Source organism: Acomys minous (genome assembly GCF_964271855.1).
Source record: "Acomys minous genome assembly, chromosome: 4".
Classification (NCBI taxonomy): domain Eukaryota; kingdom Metazoa; phylum Chordata; class Mammalia; order Rodentia; family Muridae; genus Acomys; species Acomys minous.
In genome coordinates, this window is record NC_140486.1 from 115,535,880 (window position 1) to 115,563,405 (window position 27,526).

The 27,526-nt window shown below is 47.2% G+C and overlaps 1 protein-coding gene and 1 long non-coding RNA gene across 7 annotated transcripts in view; one reads left to right on the forward strand and one right to left on the reverse strand.

The window, feature by feature from the left end:
* Positions 1 to 17,255, forward strand: part of TRAF3IP1 (TRAF3 interacting protein 1) — a 40,418-nt gene extending 23,163 nt beyond the window's left edge. For all 6 annotated transcript variants that reach the window (XM_084779321.1, XM_084779323.1, XM_084779324.1 and 3 more), the window contains 8 exons: positions 1,340 to 1,360; positions 2,612 to 2,696; positions 3,072 to 3,155; positions 4,353 to 4,476; positions 4,599 to 4,635; positions 6,942 to 7,018; positions 12,963 to 13,186; positions 15,531 to 17,255. In XM_084779321.1, coding sequence (XP_084635447.1) covers positions 1,340 to 1,360; positions 2,612 to 2,696; positions 3,072 to 3,155; positions 4,353 to 4,476; positions 4,599 to 4,635; positions 6,942 to 7,018; positions 12,963 to 13,186; positions 15,531 to 15,696 — 818 coding nt within the window. In that variant the 3' untranslated portion in view covers positions 15,697 to 17,255. The remainder of the gene's footprint in view (positions 1 to 1,339; positions 1,361 to 2,611; positions 2,697 to 3,071; positions 3,156 to 4,352; positions 4,477 to 4,598; positions 4,636 to 6,941; positions 7,019 to 12,962; positions 13,187 to 15,530) is intronic.
* Positions 17,256 to 21,685: 4,430 nt separating this feature from the next.
* On the reverse strand, positions 21,686 to 22,693 carry LOC311595695. Its single transcript, XR_014778548.1, has 3 exons — positions 22,640 to 22,693; positions 22,364 to 22,415; positions 21,686 to 22,172 (listed from the first exon to the last, which is right to left on the reverse strand). It is a non-coding gene; the product is annotated as an uncharacterized lncRNA (long non-coding RNA).
* Positions 22,694 to 27,526: the final 4,833 nt, after the last annotated feature.

Sequence of the window (27,526 nt, forward strand, 5' to 3'; positions counted from 1 at the left end):
CATGTGGTCTTGTTAAGGAGGCTTGGCTTCAAGGTAGAGCAGTGGGAAAAGGTGCTAGTTACGGTAGCAGTGACATAGATTATATCAGATTCCACACATGTGTTACTTAAGGCTTGAGGATCAGAGTAGAGGTAAATGGAGCCCAGCCCAGCCTGCGGGGGACAGCAGGTCCGTGGGCAAGCAAGGACCTGAGGATGCCATGCTCCCTATTTCTGGATTGAGCAGGGTCCTTTGTGCCTGTTGCTGAGAGCACTGTTTTGCTCCTCACTGCTGTCTCTGGTCCCCTGAGTTTCATACTGCCTTTCTGTCTAGTTCCTGACCACCCCATGCTGTGCTGTGACATTGGGGTCTCCTGGTGGCTGCAGAGAAATGATCCTTTCTGTGGCCCCAAGAGCTCTTGCCAGCCCCCATTGCCCTGTCTAGGAGCTCTGCTCTGGCACTCACGAGATGTCCTGTGGGATCAGCTGTGAGTGGTCAACACCCCTGTGTCCACATGTGGGGTACTGCGATGCTTTGAGGGCAAGGCTGCTCTTGTGTGGAGATGGGCATATGTGAACATGTATTGCTCTCCCCAGCAAGGTGCCCCACCCCTCACCATGTTGGCCTTATGTAAACGTGTTCCTGGATGTTAAGTGTGTCACGAGGATTATGTGTCTTTGTTTTTGTCATGTGGTGGTGCTGTGGTTGGAACCCAGTGGACTTATGGATGTTTGGCAAACTCTGCCACCCCAGCATTCCCAAGCCCACAGCTTCGGCCTTGAGTTCACCCTGAGGCACTTTTGACTGAATGCGCTGTGTTTGTGCACAGTGCAGCACTTGAAGAGAAAGGACCCTAGGTCCCGGAAGCTGATGGAGATGCATTGCCAGTTAGGTGGGCTGAGCTGCTCCTGCTGCCTGCAGCTGTCACACCAGCCTCTCATGGCTTTGTGACTTCGTATTTGCTTCACTTAGCTCTGTGGCATACTTCTTCACAGTCCTCTTTTCTTTTTCTTTTCCCTGGTGTCTCTGTCTCTCTTTCCTTCCTGCCTTCCTTCCTTCCCTTTTTGTTTTTGTTTTTTGGCTGTCCTAGAACTCACTTTGTAAACCAGGCTGGTCCCCAACTCAAGAGATCAGATCAGAGGCATGCGCCACTACTGCCCAGCCACATTCTTGTTTTAATGTGCAGTGTTTACTTCTGGTTGACCATAACAGACTGCTGGTGAGGTGCTAGAGAAGTGCCCAGAGGGTCCCTGTCCCTAGCAGTTCCCAGGTATTTCAGGCTTATTTTCTCTGTTTGGTGACTCACTGTGCTGGGGTTCTCTCACATAAAGGCTAAGTTTCTGATGCTTTTCTTTTCTAGGCGACTCCCCCAGTGACGCAGGTAAGAGCAGTTCAGATGCGATTGGTATGTTCATGTTTGTGCGCATGTCAACACAGACTCTCACTTCTGTGCTTCAAAATGTACTAGTGAAAGTCCTTTAAGGAAATACGCCATATGATTTATATTAATTTGCTGTGCTGTAAGTTTCAATCTTGTATGTGGTTATACATGTTTGTTTTTTAATCTCAAAAAGGCCACATTCAGGGTTCTTCCTAGTAAATAATATTTATTATTAGTGTCCAAATTCTAATTTATCTTCAGTGTTTTCTGAAGTATAAATTTCTTTTACTTTAAATAGTAGAATAAATTCCATTGTCTTAGCAGTGTGGACTTGTGACTTGCTAGTTTAACCTTTATATTAAAGTGAAAAGACTGTCTCAGCCAGATGGCTGCACACTTTTAATCTCCGCACTCGGGAGATGGAGGCTGTAGGCGGTCTGAGGCCACCCTAGTCTGTAGAGGGATCCAGGCTAGTCAGGGCTGCATTGCAAGTCTTTGTCTCATAAACAAAACCAAAATTATGTACTGACTATAAAAAGCATAGAGCATCTAGTATAGGTAATTTAGAAATACAGACCAGGGTAACAAAATGAAAGGCACTTGGTGATTGAATTGTTTATAACTGAACCACACACACTTCTGGGTCCACATGTGTGAGTGTGACTGAACCATACACACTCTCACATGTGAGTGTGACTGAACCATACACACTCTAGGTCCACACATGTGAGTGTGATTGGACCATACACACTCTAGGCCCACACATGTGAATGTGACTGAACCACACACACTTCTGGGTCTACATGTTGAGTGTGAGGGGGTGTGAGATCGCCACTGCGCTGTGTGGTAGATGTTTGAGTGAGGAGTTCAGTATGTGAGTGCATTGTACTTTGATGCGCGATTGTCACTCCTGTCTCTCAGGTGTGCCATTGTTTTTCTTAGGTTCAGTTCTTTTAGGTTAAGTTGCTGACTGGATCCATGCACCCTTTATTCTTGGATGAGTTGGCCGGTTTGCATTAACAGAGCTTGGGTGTGCCCATGTCCCCAGATGCCCACATTTAGATGTGAGACATCCTTCTGTTTTAACTTTATCAGTGATGGATGATAAGAGTTCATTTAAGTTTGAAATCATTTGGTTGATGCCTTTTCAAATTTATATTTGAATTAGTTGGTATTTATTATTTGAGTAAACTTATTTTTTATTACTATTGGATTCTTTTCGAATTGCTGATTGGATCGTCATCTGTTCAGAAGGAGAAGCTGGACCTATTGGCCAAGATAAGCCCGAGGTGTCAGAGAATGCAGAAGTCCCCAGTGAGCTTTCCTCCACCCTCAGGTGTGTCCTTCCCCAGTGCCTGGGAGTGCGGTCACTCCAGGACAAACTGTGGTACTTCCTGCCTCAGTATCTGCTGCCCACTCTACACCTGTGCTAACGCATAAGGGATTATTTGTACAAAGTGAGTGAAAACTATTGTTTCCTTGTACCTGAGCTACATGACCATACTCAGAGCATTGTAGCAGTTTGGGTACAGTTTCTAGTAACGACGAAGGGCTGTCATGCTCTGATGAATGGCAACTCTGCTCTGTTAGTGGGAGTTCATATCCCCGTGCAGAGTGTCTGAGTACTGATGTCGACCTGGGTTTTTATTTTATCCACTTTGAAATGTGTGTGTGTTTCATATCCTGTTTCTTTCTTCCAATACTTACTTAGAAGACTACCTCGGCCTGGGAGTGCACGGCCAGCACCTCCCAGGGTCAAACGACAAGAGAGTACCGAGACACTGGCAGGAGACAGGTGAGGCTGCCTGGCCAGGAGGTTCTAGTGACACTGGACCCGTGTTCTCTAGTGTGTGGGCCACGGGATGCTGGGGTCTTAGGCTGGGTGGCGGTGTAGTAGGTAGTATGGTTCTCTAACCTGGGAGGCTGTTGGCCACCAGCCCACGACGGCAGAAGGAGCAGAAGGCGAGGCACCGAGCTTAGAAGGCTGTGAGCACGATGGAGATCGACCACTCTGGGAACCACTTCAGGGAGCTGGTACAGCTTTACTCAGGGAGAACAACAGCTATATAGTCCTTGGGGAGTGGGTGAGGCTTCCAGGATAGGTGTACATAATTGGTTGAAATTAGGCACTTTAAGGATGCTTGATTTGCATTCGACAGCACCCTCCTATAATATGACTAGGAACCCAGTACCTAATTATCCTATAGGTGCAGGGAGAGGAGAGCTAGCAGGCAGCTATGTCAAGCAAGGGCCATATGTCAAGTGTGGTTAGGGGCATCTATGCATAAAGACACTCTCCAGATGGAGTCACGCAGAGAGCTGGAGGCCCTGCTGGGGAGAGGGAGAGGGAGTCCTCCATCAAGCTCAGAATGGCTATCCAGACTAAGAGGATTACAACCTCAAACAGCAGGGTTCGCCCAACAGGTAATGCTGGGAAAGTTGATTTTGAAGAAAAGTGGGCTTAGATCATTGCCTTAAACCACACAGCAGCATACATTCCAGACAGGCAAAAGGGAGACATGATGTGTGTTCATATACAAGACACCTCAGAATGCATGGGCCCCTGGTTGGGCTGCGTTTCCCTGACCTCTTTGTTTAACAAAAGGTACCCAAAGCTGAACACCCCCAGAGGTGTTGGATATGATGCCTGGGCCTAGAGATACTGCCCAGTAAAGAAGTGAGGTCCTGGACCATCGTGGCCTGCGGGGCCACCTGTGTCACCCTTGGTCTATGTTAGAGCCTTGTGAAGCAGAAGGTCCAGCAAGGCTGGGGTAGAGGCTTGGGGTGGCCTAGAGCTCGGCATCATGGAGGCTGTTGTGTGGACGGTGATATTCTCTCTGTCCCTGCTGTTCACTGAGGCTTCCCGTCACCTGTCCGGGGCGATGGCAGTTCACCTCCTCTCTGATAACTGTGATGTTTCCAGCCGCGTGGGCTGATGGCAGCTGGTGGCTGATGGGCCCCTTTTAATCTGCACAACTCTCTCCTTGCTCAGGTCAGGAAGTGGTAAAACTGTCTCCAATGTGATCATCGACTCACAGAATTCTGACAATGAGGATGATGAGCAGTTTGTGGTGGAAGCTGCCCCTCAGCTGGCAGAAATCTCAGAAATTGAAATGGTTAGTTTACCAGAGCTTTTCAGTTTATGTACATACAGTTTTTATCCATCCATCCATCCATCCATCCATCCATCCGTCTTTGAAAGTTCAACATACCTTATCTTTCCCCTTTTTTTGCTCAGGTGTCAGCAGGGGACCTGGAGGATGAGGAGAATCACGGTGAGTGTACATGAGTGCACGTGTGCATGTGTATCTGGCCTCTTTGCAAGTGCTCTAGAAGATGCCCATGCTCATCCTGTGCCTATCTATACACCAGCTGTGTTCTAAGGGGGATACTGCTGCTGCCACCATGTGGCCCTGGAGGGAGCTGCAGGGTCTGAGATTAGTACGGGCTCTAGTCACAGTGGCATCAACGCCTGTGTACACACATTCACATACACATTTTCTTGAGAACAGAGGTTGCTATATAGCCCAGGCTGCCTGGAACTCTCAATCCTCCTACATCAGCTCTTAAACACTGGAATTACAGGCATGTACTACTACACCCAACTCAGTTTTAGTTTTTATTCATGTAAGTATTCCTGTGGCTTTAAGGTTAAATGTACACAACTAACTGTGTTAAGATGTGTAAGTTTTTATGTTGCTGTTGTTGTTTGAGGCAAGGTCCCATTGTATGGCTCTGGCTGGCTTAGGACTCACTGTGGAGACCCACTTTTGGCCATCCTCTTGCCTCTGCCTTGTGAATGCTAAGATTATAAGTGCGTCCTACCCCACCCAGCGCTGAGATGTAAGACTCAGCCCCTATTCTTTCACCTTATCCTCCCCTCCCCATAGGTGCAGGTAAAAATAAAAGTAATGATTCCATTTAGAGAGAGAGAGACAGAGAGAGAGAGAGAGACAGAGAGGGAGAGTGTCTCTGTCTATCTGTCTGTCTGTCTCACTGAGGCATGTTTGGGTAGAAGACACTTTTAAGTATACTAATTTGCTCTTTGAAGATTTTATGGGATATATTTTGATCATAGTTATGTCCTCCTGCAGCCTTTCCCAGATCTACCCAATTTGTCCTCACTTCCTCAGAATTTTGTCTCTTTTATTTATTTATTTTTTAAAACAAACAAGAAACAACCAAACAAACTAACAATCTGTCCACTTCAGTTGTGCTGCCTGTATATTCCTGGGTATGGGCTAGGGCCATCCACTGGGGCACAATTGACCTAGCAGGAGCCACACCCTTAAGAACTTGTCTCCTTCCCCTAAAGCCATTGGCTATCCATAGGTCTCAGTCATGGGTGAGGGCTCATAAGAGGGTAGCTGGTGTTAGAACGCCGACTGCCCGTGTGCAGGCAGACACAGCCGCTACAGAGTTCATGAGTGCAGAACCTTGCCATGCCCAGCAGGCAGCTGCCCTCCATTCCTCCCTTGGCTCCGGCTCTTACAGCTTTGTTGTTTCCACTACAGTTCCTAAGCCTTGGAAGGCAGGTGAGGGGTGCCACATAGATGTCCCGTTTGTGGCTGAGCTTGCTGTTGACACTTATTGTCTGTGCTTTGCTCAGTTGTGAGTTAGCACACTAAATCACAACCGACTGCACAAAGAAGCTTCTCTGGTGAGGTCTGAGGGCAGTGCTAATCAGCGGGTGGACAGGTGCCGAGTTAGAGAGCAGCTGGATGCTATGTCCACTTAGTAGAACAGAAGGGCTCTCCTGGAGCTGATGAGCTCCTCAACCTTAGACTTTTGGTCAGATTTACAGTGCTGTGTTTGAGTTTCCTTCTGTGGGATGGCTCTTAAATTCAATCAGAAAGTGGCCGGTTACCTCTAACATTTGTGCCACTGTCGCACCCAGGCGTGTATCATCCCACACTGGTCATTTGTGCCACTGTCGCACCCAGGCGTGTATCATCCCACACTGGTCATTATTGTAGCTCACAGGGGCCATAGCTCTGTTTTGCTCTTGATAGCATCACCCCAGCAGCCTACAAAATGCTATCAAGCAGTAGTTTTAAGAAAATGATTTTTTTCAGCCGGGCATGGTGGCGCACACCTTTAATCCCAGCACTTGGGCGGGTTCAAGGCCAGCCTGGTCTACAAATTGAGTTCCAGGATGCCAGGGCTACACAGAAGAGAAACCCTGTCTCGAAAAAGAAACCAAACCCAACAAACAAACAAGAATTTTCATAAGCTATTTATACCATGGAGAATTCTAAAAGAAGTTTAGTATTCTTGCCCAATCTAGAAGATGCCTCAGCCCTGAGAAACCATTCGCATGCTCTGTTTGCAGTGGGCAGTCACATTCTGGGGTGTTAATATAAATTTCTTTTTAGCAGAAGATCTGTTTGTTTACAAAATCCTTCCTGCGACACTTTGTGACTAGCCTCCCATCAGCAGGTGGCACCTGGCCTGTCTTATCATAGCGTTCTGATAGGGAAAGAGCCAGCATTTCTCTATCTTTCCAATGAGAGTCAAGACTAGTAAGTAGCTTCTTGGGGTAGACACTGAGCTGTAACTAAAAACTGCTGATTTCTGGCAGGTGGGCTCGTGAAGAAGATCTTGGAGACAAAGAAGGATTATGAGAAATTGCAACCGTCTTCCAAGCCTGGTGAGAAGGTGAGAAGTGTGGGCGTTTGAGCAACGCTTTAGACATGACAGTGCTCAGTGGAGTTTCCATCAGCAGTCCTGCTCACAGCTTAACTGCCTCCCCTTCATTGCTGAGGCCTAGAGAACATGGCTTCTGCCTGTGGGGTTCTGCTCCGCACTGTCCGGGCTGCTGTGTGGGGCAGCAGCTGCACAGGAGGCTGTTGTGCTTTCACCTCACAGCTTCCCTTCTGGCCTCGCCTGCTCATTCTTCCTGCATGAATGTGTTGACCCTGGGTTAGTGTGAATTAAGAGCTGGGAGTTTTCAGGCCTACTTCTTGCTGTGAGTTCTGGCTCCTAAGGTCTTTCTTACTGATTTTTTTTTTTTTTAACAGTTATGATGTAGGTCCTGTCTGTCATCAGCTCCCAGCCAGGTCCCACATGAAAGCTTCCACAAAAGAAGGGCTTTACTTAGTAAAAGGATGTGACATTAAAATACCTTGAATGAGTTTTGGTGGCTGTGGTGGTTTGGATGATAAAATCCCCTTTGTCTCTGACATTTGAATACTTGGTCCTCAGTTGATACCACTGTTTGTGGAGGGTTAGGGGGTGTAGGCTAGTTGGAGAAAGTGTGTTATTGGAGGCAGTTGTTGAGAGTTTCAAAGACTCAAACCATTGCTAGTCTGCTCTTTCTGCTTCCTGCGTGGTGGTTCAGGATGCGAACTCTCAGCTTCCTCCTGCTGCTGCCATGCCTTCACAACACCATCGTGGCCTCTAACCCTGGACCTTTAAGCCCAAATAAATTACCCTTCCTTCTATAAGTTGCCCTGGTCATGGTGTTTTGTCCCAGCAATGGAGAAGTAACTAATGGGATGGTATATTTATAAAAAGCCTTTCCCCTCCTCAGAGCTTTCAGGGTTTAAACTCGCCAGTGTGGTTGCCTCCCATAATCACCTTTACCTTTGATGTCTTTTTGTTATTTGTAGTTGGTCTTCTGATGAGACCTGACCACCCTCTGCCACAGTTTCATTCCCCCTTTCTTCCTGTGAGAAACTCCTCGTTTTCTGCTCAGTCACCAGGACTGATCTCTTTTGTTCTCCGTTTCCTGGAGCTCCTCCCTTCCCAAGCGCTTCCACTTCTGCCTATAATTTTTCCAGTTGCACAGCCAACTCTGCAACCCTTTCAGAAATGAGAGAGAAGAGTGAACCCTTTTGGTTTCCCTGTTCTGTCATTTTTTGTTTCTCAGATCCTTCCATTTCTACCTGTAGCTTTTTCAACTACTCAGCCAACTTTTATTGGAAACACTATAGGAAGAAGAAGAAGAAGAAAAAAAAAAAACCCAGAAAATCCCCTCTGGTAGAAGAGCTGGGGATATCTTGCAGTAGCAGCTGCGATCAATTTTTTGCTGGTGTCTTGAAAAGAAATATCCATCCATCCATTCCCTTCTGTTTTCTCTACGGCATTTGAAATCAAATTTCCCATTCTACCCAGCCCCATGTTGGGCGCCATTGTAGCTGTCTTTTGCTACTTTGTGGGTTCTTCTTTCTTGTACCCTTTTTCTACCCTTTCAAGCCCCTAACACTAGATAGGCGAGAAAAAAGGGTAAAGGAAAGGGGGTAACGTTATCGTTAGACTACTTCCTACTGATTAGGGGCATTGAGTTCCTTGGGCAAATTTGATCTTCATTGTCAGGACATCTAATTTCCTCTTGTTTCCTCTTTGCCCAGGACTACTTACCCAACTGCACCAACAGCAACCAACCCTGCCTTTCAGGGCCCTAGCATTTATACACCCACTGAAAAGTTCCAAGAATTCCAAACATCACACAATTGCAGAAATTATAGCTGCTGGCAAAATCATGCGCCTACAAGAGCATGAGGCAAGTCATAGTCAGCTGCTGTGGACAATCTGAAGTGCCCCTAAATCCCACACCTGGGATTAAAACAAAAGCATATTCCCATAATATTCTGTGTGTTTTAAAGAAACCAAACCCTCAAAGTTTTCACTACAGGTATTGGTTGTGTTTTCCAGGATATAATGTATATGTTATGTATAATGTCGTCTATATTGTGGTTGTATACTTGACATATATCTTGGGATCAAGTCTTGTGTCTCATTCTGTAAATATCTTTGCAGTCTGTTACTTGCTTGGCTTTTTCCCTCCAAAGAAGTCCTATTTTTAACTTTTAAATTTGTTTTTAAAATCCTCTTTTGTGCTGCAGACATTAGCTCTTTTCTACACACAGTATGCTGTGTCTGATATCGATGCTGCCTGCTGTAAGGTAGTTACGTTGTTCTTTCTTGTACCTGAAGCCGTCTGCTTCACCCTCAGGTGTCTGCTCAGTGCAGACTCAGTACCCTGTGTGGAGATCTGGTTCCTGCCCTTGTGGAGCCAGCTCTAGTGATACCACTTCTGGGCACCGCTGTGTCCCCTCTCTTTAAGCATTGGCTTTATGTCCTCCCTGCTCTCCTCCCTCTTGCTCCTTCTGGCTCTGCCGTTACTGAGTCCTGGCTGACTCATGCTGCCCTTGCAGTGACGTTACTTCATGTGGTTCCATGAAGTCTGGTCATTCAGCCAGCTGTGGTGTCACATGCCTTTGACCCCACACTCAGGAGGCAGAAGCAGGTAGATCTCTGTGAGTTTAAAGCCAGCTTGGTCTATATAGTGAATTCTGGGGCAGCAGGGCTACAGAGTGACACCTGTAAAACAACAACAACACCCAAGCCCAAAACAAACAAACAAAAATCCAAACAGAACAAGGCTGGTAATTTAGATCCACACTGTGTTAGTCTCATTCATTCCTTTATTTCTTCATTTTCTCAATTACTTTCCCCCTGGTGTATCTTCAAATGCCTCCTAATGAACAAAATAACCTTCTCATGTTGTGTCTTAATTAAGGTCGATAGTCTGCAGTGACTTCTGTTTGACTGAGAGGTTTTGGTGATCTGGGTTGCTGCTCAGATTCTTCCGTGGCCACTAGATGGCGTGATGTCATCAGCCTTGTGTCAGCTCTCAGGGACCTGCTCTAGAGAATGCTCTTCTCGTAATTCTCAGTCCTAGACACAGTGGGTTTTGTTTTGTTTTGTTTTGTTTTTCAGTTTATCTGTGGTTCTCATATTGTTTGAGTTGAGTTGATTTCCTAGAGACATTGTTTCCATTGACATCCTGTGAGGGAAGCAGAGAGGACATATTTAGTGCTGTTTCTTCAATGACCCCAATAACAATAGTAATAATACAGCAGTTGTTGTTGTTGTTGTTATTGTGGCATTGGTTTCCTTCACAGAAGCTTAAGTAACAGGCCAATTAGTGCTTGCACGCCAGAAGAAGGCACCAGATCTCATTATAGATGGTTGTGAGCCACCATGTGGTTGCTGGGAATTGAACTCAGGGTCTCTGGAAGAGCAGTCAGTGTTCTTAGCCTCTGAGCCATCTCTCCAGCCCCTCAGGTTTGTTTTTTTAAGGAAATAAGGTGGTAGCTTTTTGTCTTTAAGTTTGCGGTTGTTTGGGTGTGGAACATGATCGCTGTCACATGACCTGTGCGTTCTCAGCTCATCAGCGTTGTCATTCAGGAGAGCGGGCCTCACAGATCCATGTGCAGGGCTCAGGTAAGCTGCCTGCTGAGTGGCTGAGCCTAGAAAACTGAGTTGGTTTTGGTTGTAAATGATACAGACCCTGCTCCAAATCACAAGCCATAGTAGTTAAAAGACAAGGTGGGCAGGGGTCGTGGCACGGACGGTACCTGTGTCTCTGAAAAGGACCAGTGCAGAGGCTGGCCAGTGAGCTCCAGTTGCTGAAACAGGATCCCAGAGTGTGAGACCCGCCTGTGAGGTTTTGGCAATGCAAGGAAAGACTTCTACTTAAAAAATCATTGCCAGACCCCTGTCTCCTAAGCTATGTTTAGTGGTGTCTTCCTGTCATCCTAGCTACCAGGAGGTGGAGACAGAGGGATCGGGAGGTCAAGGTCGTCCTTGATATACATATACATATGCTTGATATGTGTATGTCTGTCAAGTTTGAGTTCACTGGAGACCCCATCTCAAAACAAAACAAAACATGGACTAGCCAACCAAAGACAGACATGTGCTTCATACTGCAGCCCCTGCCTTCCCATCGCACCGATGGGCCATAATCAATAAGGCCTTCGTGCTGTAGTGTGAGCTGATTGGCTTTTATATTCATTAATTAGCTTTTTTGATGCTCACATCCCTCTGTGGCTGCTATTGGTCAGGATCAAACCAAAGCCCTCATTGTTCCTGCTGTCTCCCACCTCTGGCACTCCCTGCTCCTCAGCCCTCACCATTGCCTGGGTGTGAGCAGCCCACCAGTGTGCGGAGACTGCAGCCATTCTGCTCTGTCTGGAGCCCTGTGTCGGGAGAGCTCCTCCTGCCCGCTGTTCGAGACCCGGCTTGCCTCCTGTCACCCCATCATCTTGGTAGTTTGTACCATGCTTGGCACTCCACTTTCTAGTAGTTAGCACTGGTGCTGCCGGTCTCTGTTTCTACCTCAAAGTGTGTACCACCATGCCTGGCTTTTCCATCTCTCTTAACAGACGCATTTCATTTTGGGGTAACTGGATCCTTCTGAGCTGTGGAGAAGCACTGGAGATGTGCTGTAAAGCCTTTCTAGCTTGTCTATGGGGTTACCCCTATGTCCGTGTTCTTGACACTAGTATAGTCAAGATCAGAACGCCCCTATCATGACATCCTTCTCAGTCCCCCTTTTGTAACTTAGCCTCTTCCTCGCACCTTTTGCTCCTGGCCCTCACTAGTGTGCCATCGCTTCTGTAACTGGTGTCTCAAGCTTGTTCATACGCTATAAGAAGATTCAGTTTATGACCTAGCACACCTCTCCACGAGCTGTCCAGTGGGTCCTCTGTGCTTGTTGCTGCGTAGTCTTCCATGGGATGGACATACCACAGTTTCTTTGACATATTGGGTTATTTCTAGCTTGTGCCTAGTTTTATTTTTACTTTATTTTTATTGAGACAGATGTCAAGCTGGCCTCAGACTGGCTGTGTGGCTGAGGATAATCTTAATTTTTGATATTCTTGATTCTACCTTCCAAGTGCTAGGATTCTAAGCATATGCCGCCATGGCCAGCTTGTAACTAGTTGTGTAGAATTATCGTGAGTGTAAGTTTTAATGGTTGGATGCACGTTTGCTGGACTGTGAGTCAGTTTTCTGTCGTCAAGACAGAATGCCCGAGGAAACAACTTAAAGGAGAAAGCTGTGTTGTGGCTCACAGCTTCCGGGGCTTCCTTCTGTGCTCTGCCTTGGTGAGCACGGTGGTGGAGAGGGAGCTGTTGCTCACCCATGCAGCTGAGGAGCAGAGGGAGAGGAGAGGCAGAGCCAAGGTGCACTCTCAAAGGCAGCTCCCAGAGGCAGCTTCCTCCAGTCAGGCCCCACCTTGTAAATGGCCCTTCAGCTGGGAAGTTACGGAGAATGAAGTAAGAACTTTCTTCACCCAGTCACCTCTCAAAAGCCTGTTCACGATGCCCAAGCCTTCAGAAGATGTTTTTAGATTCAAGCTATAGCCCAGCATAGTCTGTGAAGACACCCTGAACGGTCTTGCCAGCAGTTACCATTGACGCAGTTTCTCCTGCTTGGCACCAGGCATTGCTGTCTGAATTACACTTTGAGCTGCTGGTGCTGTTGGACATACTTTCACGTGCTTACTGCTGACTGACTGTCACCTCCAGTGAAATGTCGCTGGTCTCTTGTCCTTTCCATTGGTTGTCTGCTTGCGGCCATGGAGTTGTTGAGTTCTTTCTGTATTCTACTTAGTGCACACGTCCTCTATGCGACTTGTAATTTGTACAAATCTCCTCTCACTTGAGAAGGGCCCTGCAGAGTAAACATTTTCATTTCTGATAAGTTCAGTTCGTCAGGTTTTCCTTTTGTGGGACCCACTTGGGGTGCTGCCTCTAGCTTGCTTAGCTCCCCCCTAAAGACGTTCTCTTACTTCCCATGACCAAAGGAGCGATCACTCGTCTTTGAGTCAGCATGGAAGAAGGAGAAGGACATCGTCTCCAAGGAGATAGAGAAGCTCCGTGTGTCCATCCAAACCCTGTGCAAGAGTGCACTTCCCCTGGGAAAGATCATGGACTACATCCAGGAGGACGTGGACGCTATGCAGAACGAGCTGCAGCTGTGGCACAACGAGAACCGGCAGCACGCTGAAGCCCTGAGCACGGAGCAGAGGTGGGGGCTGCAGGGGGGGACGGGGCTGCAGGAGGGGGACGGGGCTGCAGAAGGGGGGGGACGGGGCTGCAGAGGGGGAGGGGGGACTGGGGCTGCTGAGGGGGTGGGGGGAACTGGGGCTGCAGAGGGGGTGGGGGGGACTGGGGCTGCAGAGGGGGGACCGGGACTGCAGAGGGGGAGGGAGACTGGGGCTGCAGGGGGGGAGGGGGACTAGAGATGCAGAGGGGGAGGGGAACTGGGGCTACAGAGGGGGAGGGGAACTGGGGCTGCAGAGGGGGAGGGGAACTGGGGCTGCAGAGGGGGGTGAGGTGGGAAACTGAGTGAGATACTGATGAACTCAAAATTGTAACTGAAAGGATGTCTGCTGAAAAGTGAACTTTTTTAGAGAGGAGCTTTATTTTGAGAGGTGCCTGTGTTTGTAGAAACGTGACTTCACATGTGGACTTTTCTTCAGAACATATGATTTGACTGAATGACACATCTGTAAGTCCATGTTACAGAAAAGCCCTGTTAAAATTGGTTCTACTCCTCCCTCCCTTTTTCTTTTCTTTTCTTTTCTTTTTTTTTTTTTTAAGATTTATTTATTTAGGGACTGGAGAGATGGCTCAGCAGTTAAGAGCACTGACTGCTCTTCCAAAGGACCCGGGTTCAATTCCCAGCACCCACATGGCAGCTCACAACTGTCTGTAACTCCAAAATCTGACACCCTTACACAGACATACATGAAGGCAAAACACCAATCCACATAAAATAAAAAACAAATACATTATTTTTTAAAAAAGATTTATTTACTTATTAAGTATATAATGTTCTGTCTGCATGTACACCTGCAGGCCAGAAGAGGGCATCATATCACACTACAGATGGTTATGAGCTACGATGTGGTTGCTGGGATTTGAACTCAGGACCTCTGGAAGGGCAGTCAGTGCTCTTAACCTCTGAGCCATCTCTCCAGCCCCCACTTCCTCCCTTTTTTCCTTCCTTCCTTCTTTGCTTATTTTGTTTGTTTGTTTTGAGACAAGATCTCACAGTTTAGCCTGGCTAGCCTGGAACTCACTATGTAGATCAGGCTGGCCTTGGTCACCTGCCTCCTGAGCACTGTGGTTAAAGGCATGCACCACCATGCTCAGCTGAAATTGTACTTTTTTTATTTTTTAAGTTTCATAGTAGAAACATATCACTTTTCTTGTTACCCTTTCTCACTCCAACCCCATCTAGGTACCCTCTCTCCAACTCTTCTGATAATCTCTCACTCTCAAACTGATAGCATCTTTTTTTAAATTATCATCGTTACATACATGTACTTATATGTATGTAAGAGTATGCACAAATACATAAACACACCTGCTAAGTCCTCTTTTGTTGAGTGTATGATTTCAGGACTGACCACTTTGTATCCAGCAACCAATTTGGGGGCTCTTTCTTACTAATCTGTTATTACTTTAAAAGCCCCATAAAATTTGAATATGCCACACGATGGAATCTAGAAAATCACCACTAATATTGATACTGTCTGCAGCACGGGAGTACTGAACACTTCTTAGTTCAGAAGGTGTCAGCCCCGAGAGCCTCCCTTGTAAGGCCCGATCCCACAGCAAAGTGGAGGGACATGGCTCTTGGTATTGTGTTTACTTTCTGTTTTTATAGGTTTTAAAAGCCTGAAAGGAAAGGTTACTATGTTTGATTCCAGCATTCTGAGGTATATTCTGTGCTTGTGCCCGTGCTCAGCCCAGCAATGAGGAAGTCACCTGTCCCTGCTGAACAGATGAGCCTGGGCAGACAGAGTCCCTCCGAGCCCTGAGCCTTATCATAAGGAGAGCTGTCTCCTGCCAAGGAGAGGCTGGTCCAGGCAGTATCCAGTGTGTGTGGGGGCTTAGCAGTCACTTCTGGGTCTCTTTTTTGTGTATACTTTATGGATTCACACCCGTCACTGGGGAAATATTAACTCTTTTTCATTTTACTTTTTTTTGTTTTGTTTTGTTTTGTTTTTCAAGACAGGGTTTCTCTGTGTAGCCTTGGCTGTCCTGGACTTACTTTGTAGACCAGGCTGGCCTCGAACTCATAGTGATCCACCTGCTTCTGCCCCCCGAGTGCTGAGATTAAAGGCGGGCACCACTGCGCCCGCCTCTTTCATTTTACTTTTTAAAGGAACTCTCACATGGGCTCAGGCAGCAGCTAGACCTGCCAGTTGTGGATGGTGCCTGTCGTACCATTCTTAGGGCTCTGACGTTGACCCTTTTCTTGGGGTGAGCCAGCCCTTTGCTGCCCCCGGCTTTGGGGCTGGAGTGAGAGGCACAAGACAGAACCCACAGGACACTGATGAGCCGCTGTTGTGTTCCACCAGCATCACCGACAGTGCGGTGGAGCCCCTGAAAGTGGAGCTGTCTGAGCTGGAGCAGCAGATCAGAGACCAGCAGGACAAGATCTGTGCCGTGAAGGCCAACATCCTGAAGAACGAGGAGAAGATCCAGAAAATGGTGCACAGTATCAACCTGACGTCACGCAGGTGAAGGGCCAGCCCTGCTCACATGGACCCGGCTTCCTCATGAAGAGAGAAGGGACAGGAAAGCGCCACTCTGAGCCCCAGTCTGCTGAGAAAATGGACTGCTGGCAGCCTGGCCCAACTCGGGTCAGAGCTTTCGGCTTAGGCACTGAGCTTATTAAAAGGCTGTGTTTTTTCCTTCCTTCTAGCTGTGCTACTTGCTACATATAACTAGCTCGCCACTGTGGGAAGGAGGGCTTCTTTCTTTGTTTCTTGGCAAATAAGTTTTCTGCTGCCTGTTTAACCCTGCACCGAGTTTTCCTGCTGGTAAGTTGTGTCATCCTACCAGGGAAACAGCAGGCCTTCATTTCTGTTTTTGAGTCTCCTAGGAGGATCTCATACTGGCACCGGGCAAAGAACGACTGTGTGCTTTTTGGTGGGTACTTTATGAGTAGACTGAGGCCTGAAATGCTCGAATTGCCATTTTCATTTCTACCTGTGTCCTTGTAAGGAAGGAGCCTGTCACCTGTGCAGGGTTGCCGCCCTCTTATTAGCACACATGCTGCTTTCTGTAGCTCCCCCATGGCCCTGCTGGCTGCATTTCTAGCCCTTGAAGCTCATCTGCTGAGAAGGGAGGATTCAGTCTGGCCTCTATGGGCATTGTGTGATGGGAACTGTCATGGCTACCACTAGGCTTTCTTCAGCCTCTAGATAACGCCTGATGGCTGGCTAAGCAGTCCCTAGGCTCCTTAAGAGGGCCTCGTAAGCATGAAGGAGTGGCGCAGTGCTTTTCTTCTGTGTAGGTATGCTCTGAGAGTTGGGAATGAGGAGAGATTGTAAGGAAGGGAATACACCAATTTACAATTTGTGTTTTCCTTTTTGTAAAATTTTTTTTAAACAAAGTTTTTTTTTAATGGTTTATATTCAGTTTTTTCCCTACATAAAACACTGTAAATACTTACTAAGGTCTTGAATTATTGTATAAAAGATCTCACCGTGTTTGGAGAAGTTCTTACTGGCTTAAGGTCTGAAATGGTCCCTATGTTTCTGAATATTTATTATGTACACTAAAGCAAGCCCTGGTAAGTGTGAAGACTTCCTGAGCATGGTTTTGTTCCCTAAAGGCTTAGCACATGTGGCACAGCTAGTGTTGCTCAGTCCGTTGAAGGCACCGGCCCAGTTGTCAACTGGGAGCCTGGGCAGTGTGGAGACTCCCTTCAGCCGCTTAGTCTCGCCCGTCTGAAGTATACCACACCACTCAGCCAACCAGATGATTCTGAATAGTTTACAGGGGAGGGAAGGATTGCTTATCAACTAGTCTTTTGTATATTCATAATTTCTTTTCTACTGAATTAAATGACTTAGCCATAACCCTAAGTGGATCCCATATATACCAAGTTAAGCTATATATATATGTATATATCCTTTTATGAATTTGTATGTATGAATAGAATTTTTATGTTGAGAAAATTACATACATTGTATGTGAGTAAAATTTTATATGCTGTAGTCTATCAGATTGTATCATAAAGTTTTATTTTTCTTTTATACATAAATCATTAAAATGATCACCTATTTTTCCTAAAAGTGTATGGATTGTCAGATTTAGTTAACGCAGAAAAAAATGTAAGCTTTTGGATTTTTAACTTTCAGATGTGTGCAGGGAAAATACCTTCTCATTCATACCAGGAGACACTGCCTTTCTTGTGGTAACTGACATGTTATGAGCCTGCTCATCCTTTGCCAGAAGGTTTAAGATTGTTTGAGGCGTTTCTGAGGGCTTGTCTATGTGACCGCGTCTGTGTCTTGGGATACAAATTAAGCACCGGCCTTATTTAATATTTTGACAGTACAGAAGTGGAATTCCTGGTCGTTTCCCCGTTGTGGTTTATAGGTTTTCTAGGAATGTGGAGTCATACTTTAGGGATTTGAACTGACATTAATCTGTGCTCAGAGGAAATATCTAAAAATAGCACGGGGTGGGGGTGGTGAGATAGCCCAGCAGGGAAAATATTCACTGTGCAAGTGTGTGGACCTCAGTAGAAACCCCCGGAACCCACATAAAACAGCCAGATGTGGTGGCACAAATCTGCAGTCCCAGAGCTTCTACAGCGAGATGGCAGGCAGAGACAGGGAATTCCCCGGAGCTGGACCAAAAGCCTGCCTCAGATGAGGTGGAAGGTGAGGACTGAGACCCAAAGTTGTCTGACTTCCACATGGGCACCTGCGCCCCCACACCCCTGCTCCCCCACACCGGGACTCAGCAGCTCAGGCCTAGTATTCAGACTAGGCTTTGATACTTGTTTTCCTTTCAAAGAAGAATAGTGAGTAAATATGTGACGACAAAGGCGCCTTCCCTGTTGTGCCTCAAGCGTCAGTGAGATCTGGGGTGGGTAAGTATCTAGTCAGTGTCAGCAAAAGACTTAGCGATCCTAACTTGGTTTTTTGAGCTGCCCTGAACTAGCCAGGCTCACCCTACATTTTTTCATGTGCACAAATAAACCAACCAAGCAAACAGAAAAACTTTCGCTCTAGTTTTTAAGCATTAAACTGGTTCAAGTAATTTGGAAATTACCCGCAGAAGCCCTCCAGGTGGGTCCTGCAGCCGGCACTGCTGTGGACAGAAGCAGTTCTGCCAGGAGCCTCCCAGGCAGCTGCTCCCAACCCCATGCGAGAGCTCTCCAGCAGGGCCGGGGCGGCAAGCTGTCCCCCCCAGGAGAGTTCTCCCGGTAAAACTCCAGACCTATTTATCCCTCGTTTTTATTTTTAAACCTGCCAAGGCATCCATCTTGCTGTTAAAATACCTGGACTCCTTAGCAGGAGAAAGGTTGCAATGTCTACAGAGCAAGGCGGCCTCTGGAGAGAGTGGTGCGGCTCCAGTCCCCTCTGGACCTTACTTGTTTGTCACTCAAATTTGAATCCTTCACTTCTCTCCCTGTGCCTTCCATCTGTCTGCAGTTTGTGATTGCTGGCCTGTCTGTCCTCTGGCCTGTTGTGTGTGTCTGATCTGTCTTTCTGATGTGATCTGACTCCCCTTAGCTCAGTATTTATTGAAAAAAAAAAGTATCACCACCGAGTTCAAGAAGGCGCTGTTTTATGTGGTATGTGGCATTCTAGGAGTTTCCACTCCTGGGACCACTCAGGTAGCTAATTCAGGAAACTACACAAACCATAGCTTCTGGAAGGCTCTCTTCTTACTATAACTTGATTTTTTTTCCTTGTGACATCAGAAGTCTTTTGTGTCAGAGCAAATTTTGTACAGATAAACGAAGCACTGAACTCAGGACAAGGGCTGGAGCGATGGCTCAGTGGGTGCAGTTCCCAGAACCACATGGTGACTCGCAACCATCAGTAACTCTTGCTCCAGGGGACCGTGATCTGCTGAACTCCTTGGGCACACACATGTACACTTACACAGAAGCAAACAGTCATATGCATAAATAAATCTAAAAAAAATATAAACAATGGTAAAAAGGAAGACAAGGGTTTATCTGTACACCAAGCTCATGGTTTTATAATTTATATGCTTATAAGGACATGAACAATGGAGTTTACTTATGTGTGGTATGCATGTGTATATGTTGTATGCATGTGTGTGCATGTGCTCATGCCTGTGTGCAGAGGCCAGAAAAGGATGCTGGGTGCTCGATATTCACACACACCCTGCCTTCCCCTTTAACACAGAGTCTCACTAGACTTTATTTATTTATTTATTTATTTATTTATTTATTGAGACAGGGTTTTTCTGTGTATCCTTGGCTGTCCTGAACTCACTTTGTAGACCAGATCCACCTGCCTCTGCCTCTCAAGAGTGCTGAGATTTACAGGTGTTTGCCACTGAGTCTGGCTTCTTGATTTTCTTTTTAAAATTCCCTTCATGCACTCAGGTTCAGCACCTCTCAGTCTAGATTGAATGCTTGGATGTTCAGCCTGTCCTGGAACCTGGAGAATTGAAGACCCAAGAGGTTAAAAGAATGCTTCGTAACCATTGCGGTGTTAGTGTTGGCGGTGTAAAAAGAGAGGTGGCATACAAAGAAGGCGCGTTAATATAACATTAATATAATGCTGATGTTAATGTGTTAATATAACACTGATGTGTGTGTCCTAAAGTTCAAAGGTAATGTTAGAGCAACAGTTTGGGAGGGGGCCAGCTCTCAGGGGTCTCGGTGGTGACAGAGCACTGGGCGGGATTTGATGTTGTGATTCCCTTAAGATCTAAGAAAATAGAGTTCTATCTCAAACCTGCCCTTGTCACCCTAGTAACAGAAGGATCTTGTCTGGGAGGAGGACAGTGCCTGACAAGTAGCCGTAAAAGCATTGTCCCTCCTCTTTCCTAAAAACAAGTCAGAATTACTGGCAGCAGAATTGAGAGAGTCAGAAGGGCAAAGAGCAGAGGGGAGGGGGGCCCAAACCAGCACCCCACCCGCTGGGGGCTGTCAGCAGGCTGCTCTGGTCTTTGTGCCCTCGGGCTGGGATTTAAACTAAACAGATTTCCTATAGGAAACACATACACACAATCGCACTCCGGTAAAGCTGCTTTTATGGACATTTCCCCACAGAAATATTTCTCTCTGGAAAAATAAATTCACAGGATGTAATTAAAGCCATTATGTGTGTATGTTGGCTGAGCCTGGTCCTAAAGTGCTTCACCAAACGGGCCACAGAGTCAGGATGTGAAGGCGGGCTTTGTTCCTGTCTATCAACAATGATATTTATTAATTGCAACACAGGGTGCTGTGAGCCTTTATGGCTTCAGAAATAGCCTTCGGCTGGTTCCCTGCCCAGGGTGGTACCATAGATTCTGACCCCAGTGTGGCCTCTGCAGGAGCCTCGGCTTCCACAACAGCTCCGCTTTGGGCTGTGTCCTTTGGCTTGGGGCCTATGAAGAAATACATTCTAAGCGTGAAAGTAATTAACTCCTGAGAGAAAAAAGTCCCCCAAATAGTGCTTTTGGGTAACACAGCTAAGAGCAATCATGTGCTGTGACTTCTTTGTCATCTCCTGTTTTCCAAGTCTTTGGTGTGTGTGTGGGGGGGGGGGGGGGGCGTTTCCTGTACCTCAGTGTCCCAGTAGGGGATCCCTTCCTAGACCTGAAGGGAAATCATTGTTGTTTTCTGGGACAGTGTTGGCATGTGGTGAAAAATTCTCCTTTAGTCTCTTGAGTGAGGGTCTGGGTGGCTCGTTAGGTCACAGAGCCGACTGTTACAGCTTTTGAGCTGGTGACAAGATGGCACTTGATGGGAGCATGTGGCAGAACAGAACCACATACTACATGACCGCACGCTTTCTGCCGTTAGGCTCCACTTCCTAAGGGTTCCACCAGCTTCTGGTAGCACTGCAGTCTGGGGTCCAGGCCTTTAGTATCTGTATCTTTTGTGAATAAACTATATTAGGAGTCTTCCCTGTTCCAAGCAACTTCAATCTGAGGGTTTTCCCTGACATTTGCAAAGCCCCTTTGTGTAATTGGTTTACGTTCACAGGCACGGTTCTTTTTGAAATCATTCTTCAACACTCTACTCTGGCCCACAGACGCCAAGGGACAGTGCTACTTTGATTGTCCCTGTATTTCTGGATCTTGTTGAGTGACACTGATCCATGCAAGTTCTCATGAGAGAAACACACCCACTCACTCATCCCAGCAGAGGGAGAACTGAGTGTCTGCAGGAGATAGCTTCTCGGGCATCTGTGGGGTGAGGTGAGGAGATAAATGCCTGAGATCCCGTGGGCGGAGCAGGGCTGGGAGCCCCGGGTCCTGCTGGTCAGATGGGACACCAGGTGAACTGAAGAAATAGCTCCTGGGAGCAAGGAGACAAAGAAGTCTTATCTGTGTGCCCACAGTGGGGGGTGGGGAAGGGGACTGGTAGCTGGGCTTCCCTAAAGAGGGCCTCAGATGTCTGGCTAAGGGACGCAGAGGCCAGCCTTCAGGGATCATTCATGGGTTTGTGAGTCCAATGGATAGAAACCAAGTTTTAAAACATTAAAAAAAAAAAAGATTTATTTATTATTTATACAGTATCTGCCCGCATGCTAGAAGAGGACACCAGATCTCATTATAGATGGCTGTGAGCCACCATGTGGTTGCTGGGAATTGAACTCAGGACCGTTGGAAGAACAGACAGTGCTCTTAACCTCTGAGCCATCTCTCCAGCCCCAGAATCCAAGTTTTATGACAGGAAAATGCCACCTGACAGGGAGGAAGCCCACAGTGGAAAAGAGTCCGTGCAGAAGGCGGGCTGCAGAGGGGCTGGAGTCTCAGCATGCAGTCCTGTGTTCTGGGGTCCCTCGGTCCTGTCCTGACTTCCTGATCTGGGATAGGAGTCGCTCTCGGATCCTCTGCCTCTGTCTGAGTTGCCTTTCTTCCAGTCCTCTTCCACTTCAGGCTGAGAACCTCCCACAGTACCAGGACGCAGTGGGCGCCAATGCAGGCAGGCGTCATCTCTGCACCCCGCCTACGGCAGCCCAAGGAACCTCCAAACTCCACTCGGGTGAAGCCAGGATTCTTCACTGCAGAAAAGACCACCAGTGTGAGTCAGTAGAAGCAAATCTCGCGTGTATGTAGAAAAAGCTTTCCCAACCATTTATGCACGGGAATTAGAGAGACGAGGATGGAGAGATGGCTTAGTGGAAAAGAGTACTTGCTGCTCTTTCCGGACCTGAGTTCCGTTCCCAGACACCGGAATCAGGGTCTCACAAACCTGTTATTTCAGTGCCACCGGAACAGACGTCCTCTTCTGGCTTCCTTGGGCACTGCATGCATACGACATACAAACACTCAGAAATTTAAAAGAATAGAAAACATGTAAGGGGGCAGTAAATAGTACTCACTCCAGAGTGGGCACAGACGCCACAAGAGAGCGCCACATTTCAGTGTCCTCAACTGTGGACAGATTTTGGCTTTTGAAATTAAATTGTTCAAAGGGTGTTAAATAATAGGTAAAAATGTTTTAGTTAGGGGGTGTGGTGGTTCATACCTGTAAACTCAGCACTTGAGAGACTGAGGCAGAAGATTGGCCATGAGTCGGAGAACATCGGAAAGAAGGAAAGGGAGGGCAGGGAGGGTGGGTAGGCAAAGAAGGAGGGAGGGGTTTGGAATTGATTGACTGATTTGAGGAACTCCTGTGGGGCGGGGGGGAGGCTGCTGACAGGGCAGCTACTGGAAGTCTCCCTGGAAAAGGTGACTCTCAGAGTTCAGATTATTTATTGCAAGCTGTAGGTACACATGCATATTTCCTGGCTTTTACTCTTCTCGTCTTCAGATTAGAACAGTCTCCAGGCAAGGGCAGAGAGAAGTTGAGGCCATCTCTCTCCTCTCTCTCTCTCTCTCTCTCTCTCTCTCTCTCTCTCTCTCTCTCTCTCCAGTTTTTGCCAGTTCCTGGCTCTTCAGCAAACCAGTGAGCAGTGGGTCCGGTTCAGGTAGCAGAGGATCCTACTCTTTCAGCCCCAGCCCTGGAGCTGTGACACTGGCTACAGGGCCACCACCTTTGAAGGCGCAGAGTTGCTGTGATTCGAGTATCCAGAGCTTTGAGTTTTAGCTTTGAGAGGCAGGGACCACAAGCCTCTAGTTATCAGGTTTGGGAGCCTGGAGTGTGTGTTTTGGGTGCGCAGGGCTATCGGCACCAAGGGAGCTACCTCTGTGATTTTTATTTGAATAGAGTAAAATGACCCTTAGTTAAGTGTTATGACAGGAACACTCAGCTGAGGAGTGAGCAGGGGTTGCCTGTGGAGGAATGTCTTGAGTGGGTGTAACAACTGTCAATAAAACGCTGTTTAGCCAATCAGCTGGGCAGAAGAACAGAAAGTGGAAGGCGGGACTTCCTGGAGAGGAGCCGAGAGCGAAGATTGACAGTTGAGATGGGAAGCCGGGTTTTCAGTTGAGGAGGACAGGGGAAGAGAAATGGCCCAAGGATCATAGTTAGTGGCAGGTGCTTGGGATATATGTATGTTATGAGGTTTAGAGTAGTTTATGTTAGTTTACCAGTAGATTAGAATCAGTTAGATTTTGCCCCGCATAGTGCTGGCAGCATTAAAATACGTTTCAGTCTCAGTTATTGGCTTCGTAGGCCGAACAGATACAAATACAGCTGCCCATATAGTTTCGAGATTTTTCTATATCCATTGGGACATGGCATTCATGGGATTGTGGGTCATTGACCTCAGCGAAGTGACACTTACCACCAGCTACGGTGACAGGGAAGGAACTGATGTGTGGAGGAATTGCCTCATTTGGAGTCCCCAGCAGGATGTGCCTTACAAGTTGATTCTGGGGCTTGGATTGCAATGTCTGTGGAGCAAGCTGGGTCAGGAAAAGATGGTTTTGGGGGCAAAGCCCAAGTCTTCAGGACTCTTTCTGCCTCCACCAAGGATGGGGAGTGTTAGGTCCTGCTGCAGGGCGTGGCTGAGAGTTGCAAAGATGATGCTTCAGAAAAGAAGAGGGGGGATAAGGCTTACTGGGAACTGGTGTCCCCAACACTGGTCAGGGTGCAGGGCCGGAAGAAATGAACACTTCAGGTTCCCAATGATTCAGTGTGCTGCCCAGTTCTCAGAGGTAGCTATGGAGGGTGTGAGCGCATGTGATCTGTGGAGGAATGGAGGGTCAGCACATGACTGGGGACACCATCCTACCCTATGAGCAGCTGGGGACTGAGCCTTGTAGCCCCGTGTCTCCTGCTGTGTTTTGGGAAGGGTCTCTAGTTGCCTGCAGTGGGAAAGGGCTGAGGGGCGATAAAGGCGATAAAGCATGAATAATCCTGGAGTCTTCTTCCCTTCTTGGATTTCTTTCTGAGTAAGTTTTTTTTAAATTTTATTTAATTAAAAAAATACTTCTTTATTTATCATGTATACAGCGTTCTGCCTGCATGTACACTTGCGTTACAGAAGAGGGCACCAGATCTCATTACAGATGGTTGTGAGCCACCATGTGGTTTCTGGGAATTGAACTCAGGATCTTTGGAAGAACAGCCAGTGCTCTTAACCTCTGAGCCATCTCTGCAGCCCCAAGGTTTTCGTTTCGTTTTTTTTTTTTTTTTTAAGACAGGGTTTCTCTGTGTAACCCCGACTGTCCTATGACTCGCTCTGTAGATCAAGCTGGCCTAAAACTCAGAGATTCACCTGCCTCTGCCTCTGCCTCCCGAGTGCTGGGATTAAAGGCATGTGCCACCACTGCCTGGCTCTGGGTGGGTCCTTTGAGCTTTGAAAACCTGGAAGAAATGGGATTCTGTATAGGAGAGACAAGTAGGGTTGGGTGGTCCTTGTGAAAGGCCTGACCTAGCTGGCTGAAGGCTCTGACGTCTTGGTTACAGCACTGATTAGGCTCCAGACCTTGCGGGTAATGATAGAGATGGGTCAGTGAGAATACGACCTTCCACTTGCTTCACGTTAGGCACTGAGAACGCTGCCATGCGCTTTGGGAATGGGAGAGCACCTTCCCTTCATAAACGAAGGGCTGCTTACCTCTTTCCAAGAGCAGCTGGCCTCCTCAGGGAAGAGGCCGATGAGGGGTGTGAAGGTGTATGGCTCTGCTCAAGCCCTGTCACCTCCATGCAAAGGCTGGGAAGAAATAGGGCAGTGGCTTAGGCTCCCTGGGACTAGGGAAGGTGGCACAGCTGAAGCTGGCTGTGTGCTGTAGTCACCAGAAACTCTGACAGACTGACCTAGGTGAGACCCACCTAATCAAAACCGCTCACTTTACTTTTTCCATATAATGTATTTTGATCCATATTCTTTTCCCTCCACCAACTCTTCTCAGATTCTCCCAGTCACCTAACTCCCCCTCTCACCTTAAACCAAAACAACAACAAAATTACACACACACACACACACCATACAGTTTAGAATCTCTTTAAAATAGTGGCTTATGCTTTTAATCCCAGCACTTGAGAGGCAAAGGCAGGCTGATGAGCTCTGTGAGTTGGAGGCTAGCCTGGTCTCTGCCATGGATTCTGGAACAGCCAGAAAAAGAAGTTGATAAAATAGAAAATTAGCCATTTTAACCTTTTTAAAGTTATGATTGTAGCTGGGCTTGGTGGCGTACACCTTTAATCCCAGCACTCGGGAGGCAGAGGCAGGCGGATCGCTGTGAGTTCAAGGCCAGCCTGGACTACAAAGTGAGTCCAGGACAGTCAAGGCTACACAGAGAAACCTTGTCTCGAAAAACCAAAAAAAAAAAAAAAAGTTATGATTGTAAGTAAACACAATATAAACAACCCCAACCCTTTCCAGCTCCAGGCGATCTAATGCCTCTTCTGGCCTCTGAGGGCACCTACGCACATGTGGTGCTCCCAGCATGCACAGGTACCTGCACACATGTGCTCCCAGCATGCACATGTACCTGCACACATGTGCTCCCAGCATGCACATGCACATGCACACTTTAATTAAATATAAAAATAATCTTCTCAGGTGGGAAGGTGCATAATCCCAGTACCTGGGAAGCAGAGGCATGTGGATCTCTCTGGGTTCAGGGTAAGTCTCATTTACATAGTGAGTTCCAGGTCAGTCAGGGGCTACATAGTAAGACCCTTTCTCTGTTTGAGCCCTCCCCCCAATCTTTAAGAAGTACTCATTTCCTATTCCTCCTGAGATCGGATAGAAAGGGAAATTATGGGTGTGTGAAAAGGAGGAGAAGCCCCTGACCCAGGACTTTGGTTGAAGCCTCTTGCTGAAGAGAAGCAGGAATTCTAGCACAATTAACTGCTCAAGGCCTTTCTTCATCTCCACCTATACATCTGGAATTTTCTAGGACTCTCACCAGAAACTTCATTTACAGGAAAGGACATGTAAAGAACTCATGCAACTAGTGCTCCTGGTTTTACCTAATCAGATTATAATTCCATCCAAGGCATGCCTGAAGCCACCCTATAACCACACCACACACACACACACACACACACACACACACACACACACACACACACACACACGGTTTCTGAAGAACCTTTTGAGATCTGAATCTAGAGACATCAAAATGGTGTATATAGTTAGTGCTAAGAATTGTGATTGCCTTGAGGAGCTATACTTGGGTATTTTTTTTTGTACCTCTTCTTCTTCCTTCCCCTCCTCCTCCTCCCCTTCCTCCTCCTCTTCCTCCTCCTCCTTTTTTGTTTTTTTGAGACAGGGTTGCTCTGTGTAGCCCTACCTGTCCTGGATTCACTTTGTAGACCGGCCTGGCCTCGAACTCACAGTGATCCACCTGCCTCTGCCTCCCGAGTGCTGGGATTAAAGGCGTGCGCCACCACGCCCGGCCATGTACCCTTTCTTCTAAGTCTCGTGGCTAAAGTCTAATGTTAAAATATTTTTTAATAAAACCCCAACTTTGCTCCCACTAGTCGTAAAATTTTTTTCTGAGTCAAAGCCACGAGTCCAGTTTGGCCCGCGGTAAAGAAATGCTCTCAGCTAGGGTGACAAAGTGGAGTTTTATCTCTGTTCCCTCAACACCGATTCCCTTTTCTGGCAACAACCTGGTACCCACTATTCCACTCTCTTCCTATGAAGGTGATTCCTTTAGTGACCTCCTATGAGGGGAATCATGCAGTATTTGTTTTTTATAGTGCCTTCCAGGCTTGTCCTGTAGCCTGGGACAGACTATATGGATGGCCTATGGCACCACATTTTGATGTGTATTTTTCCATCTATGCACATCTGTTTACACTTCAGGCATCACAGTTAGGGATGTGCAGCTGTGGAGCAGAGCCATAAGTCTGGCCTACCTCTGGCTCTTTGCCTTGCAGCGTGACCTGTTCCTCAGGCCAGCGGTGCTCTCTGCTGTTATCAGGCCGAAACACCACTGCAGGAATCTCTCCTTTTTCCCCTAAACACCCTAACTGCCTATGGCTTGGGTCCAGGTTGCTCCACCCAGCTCC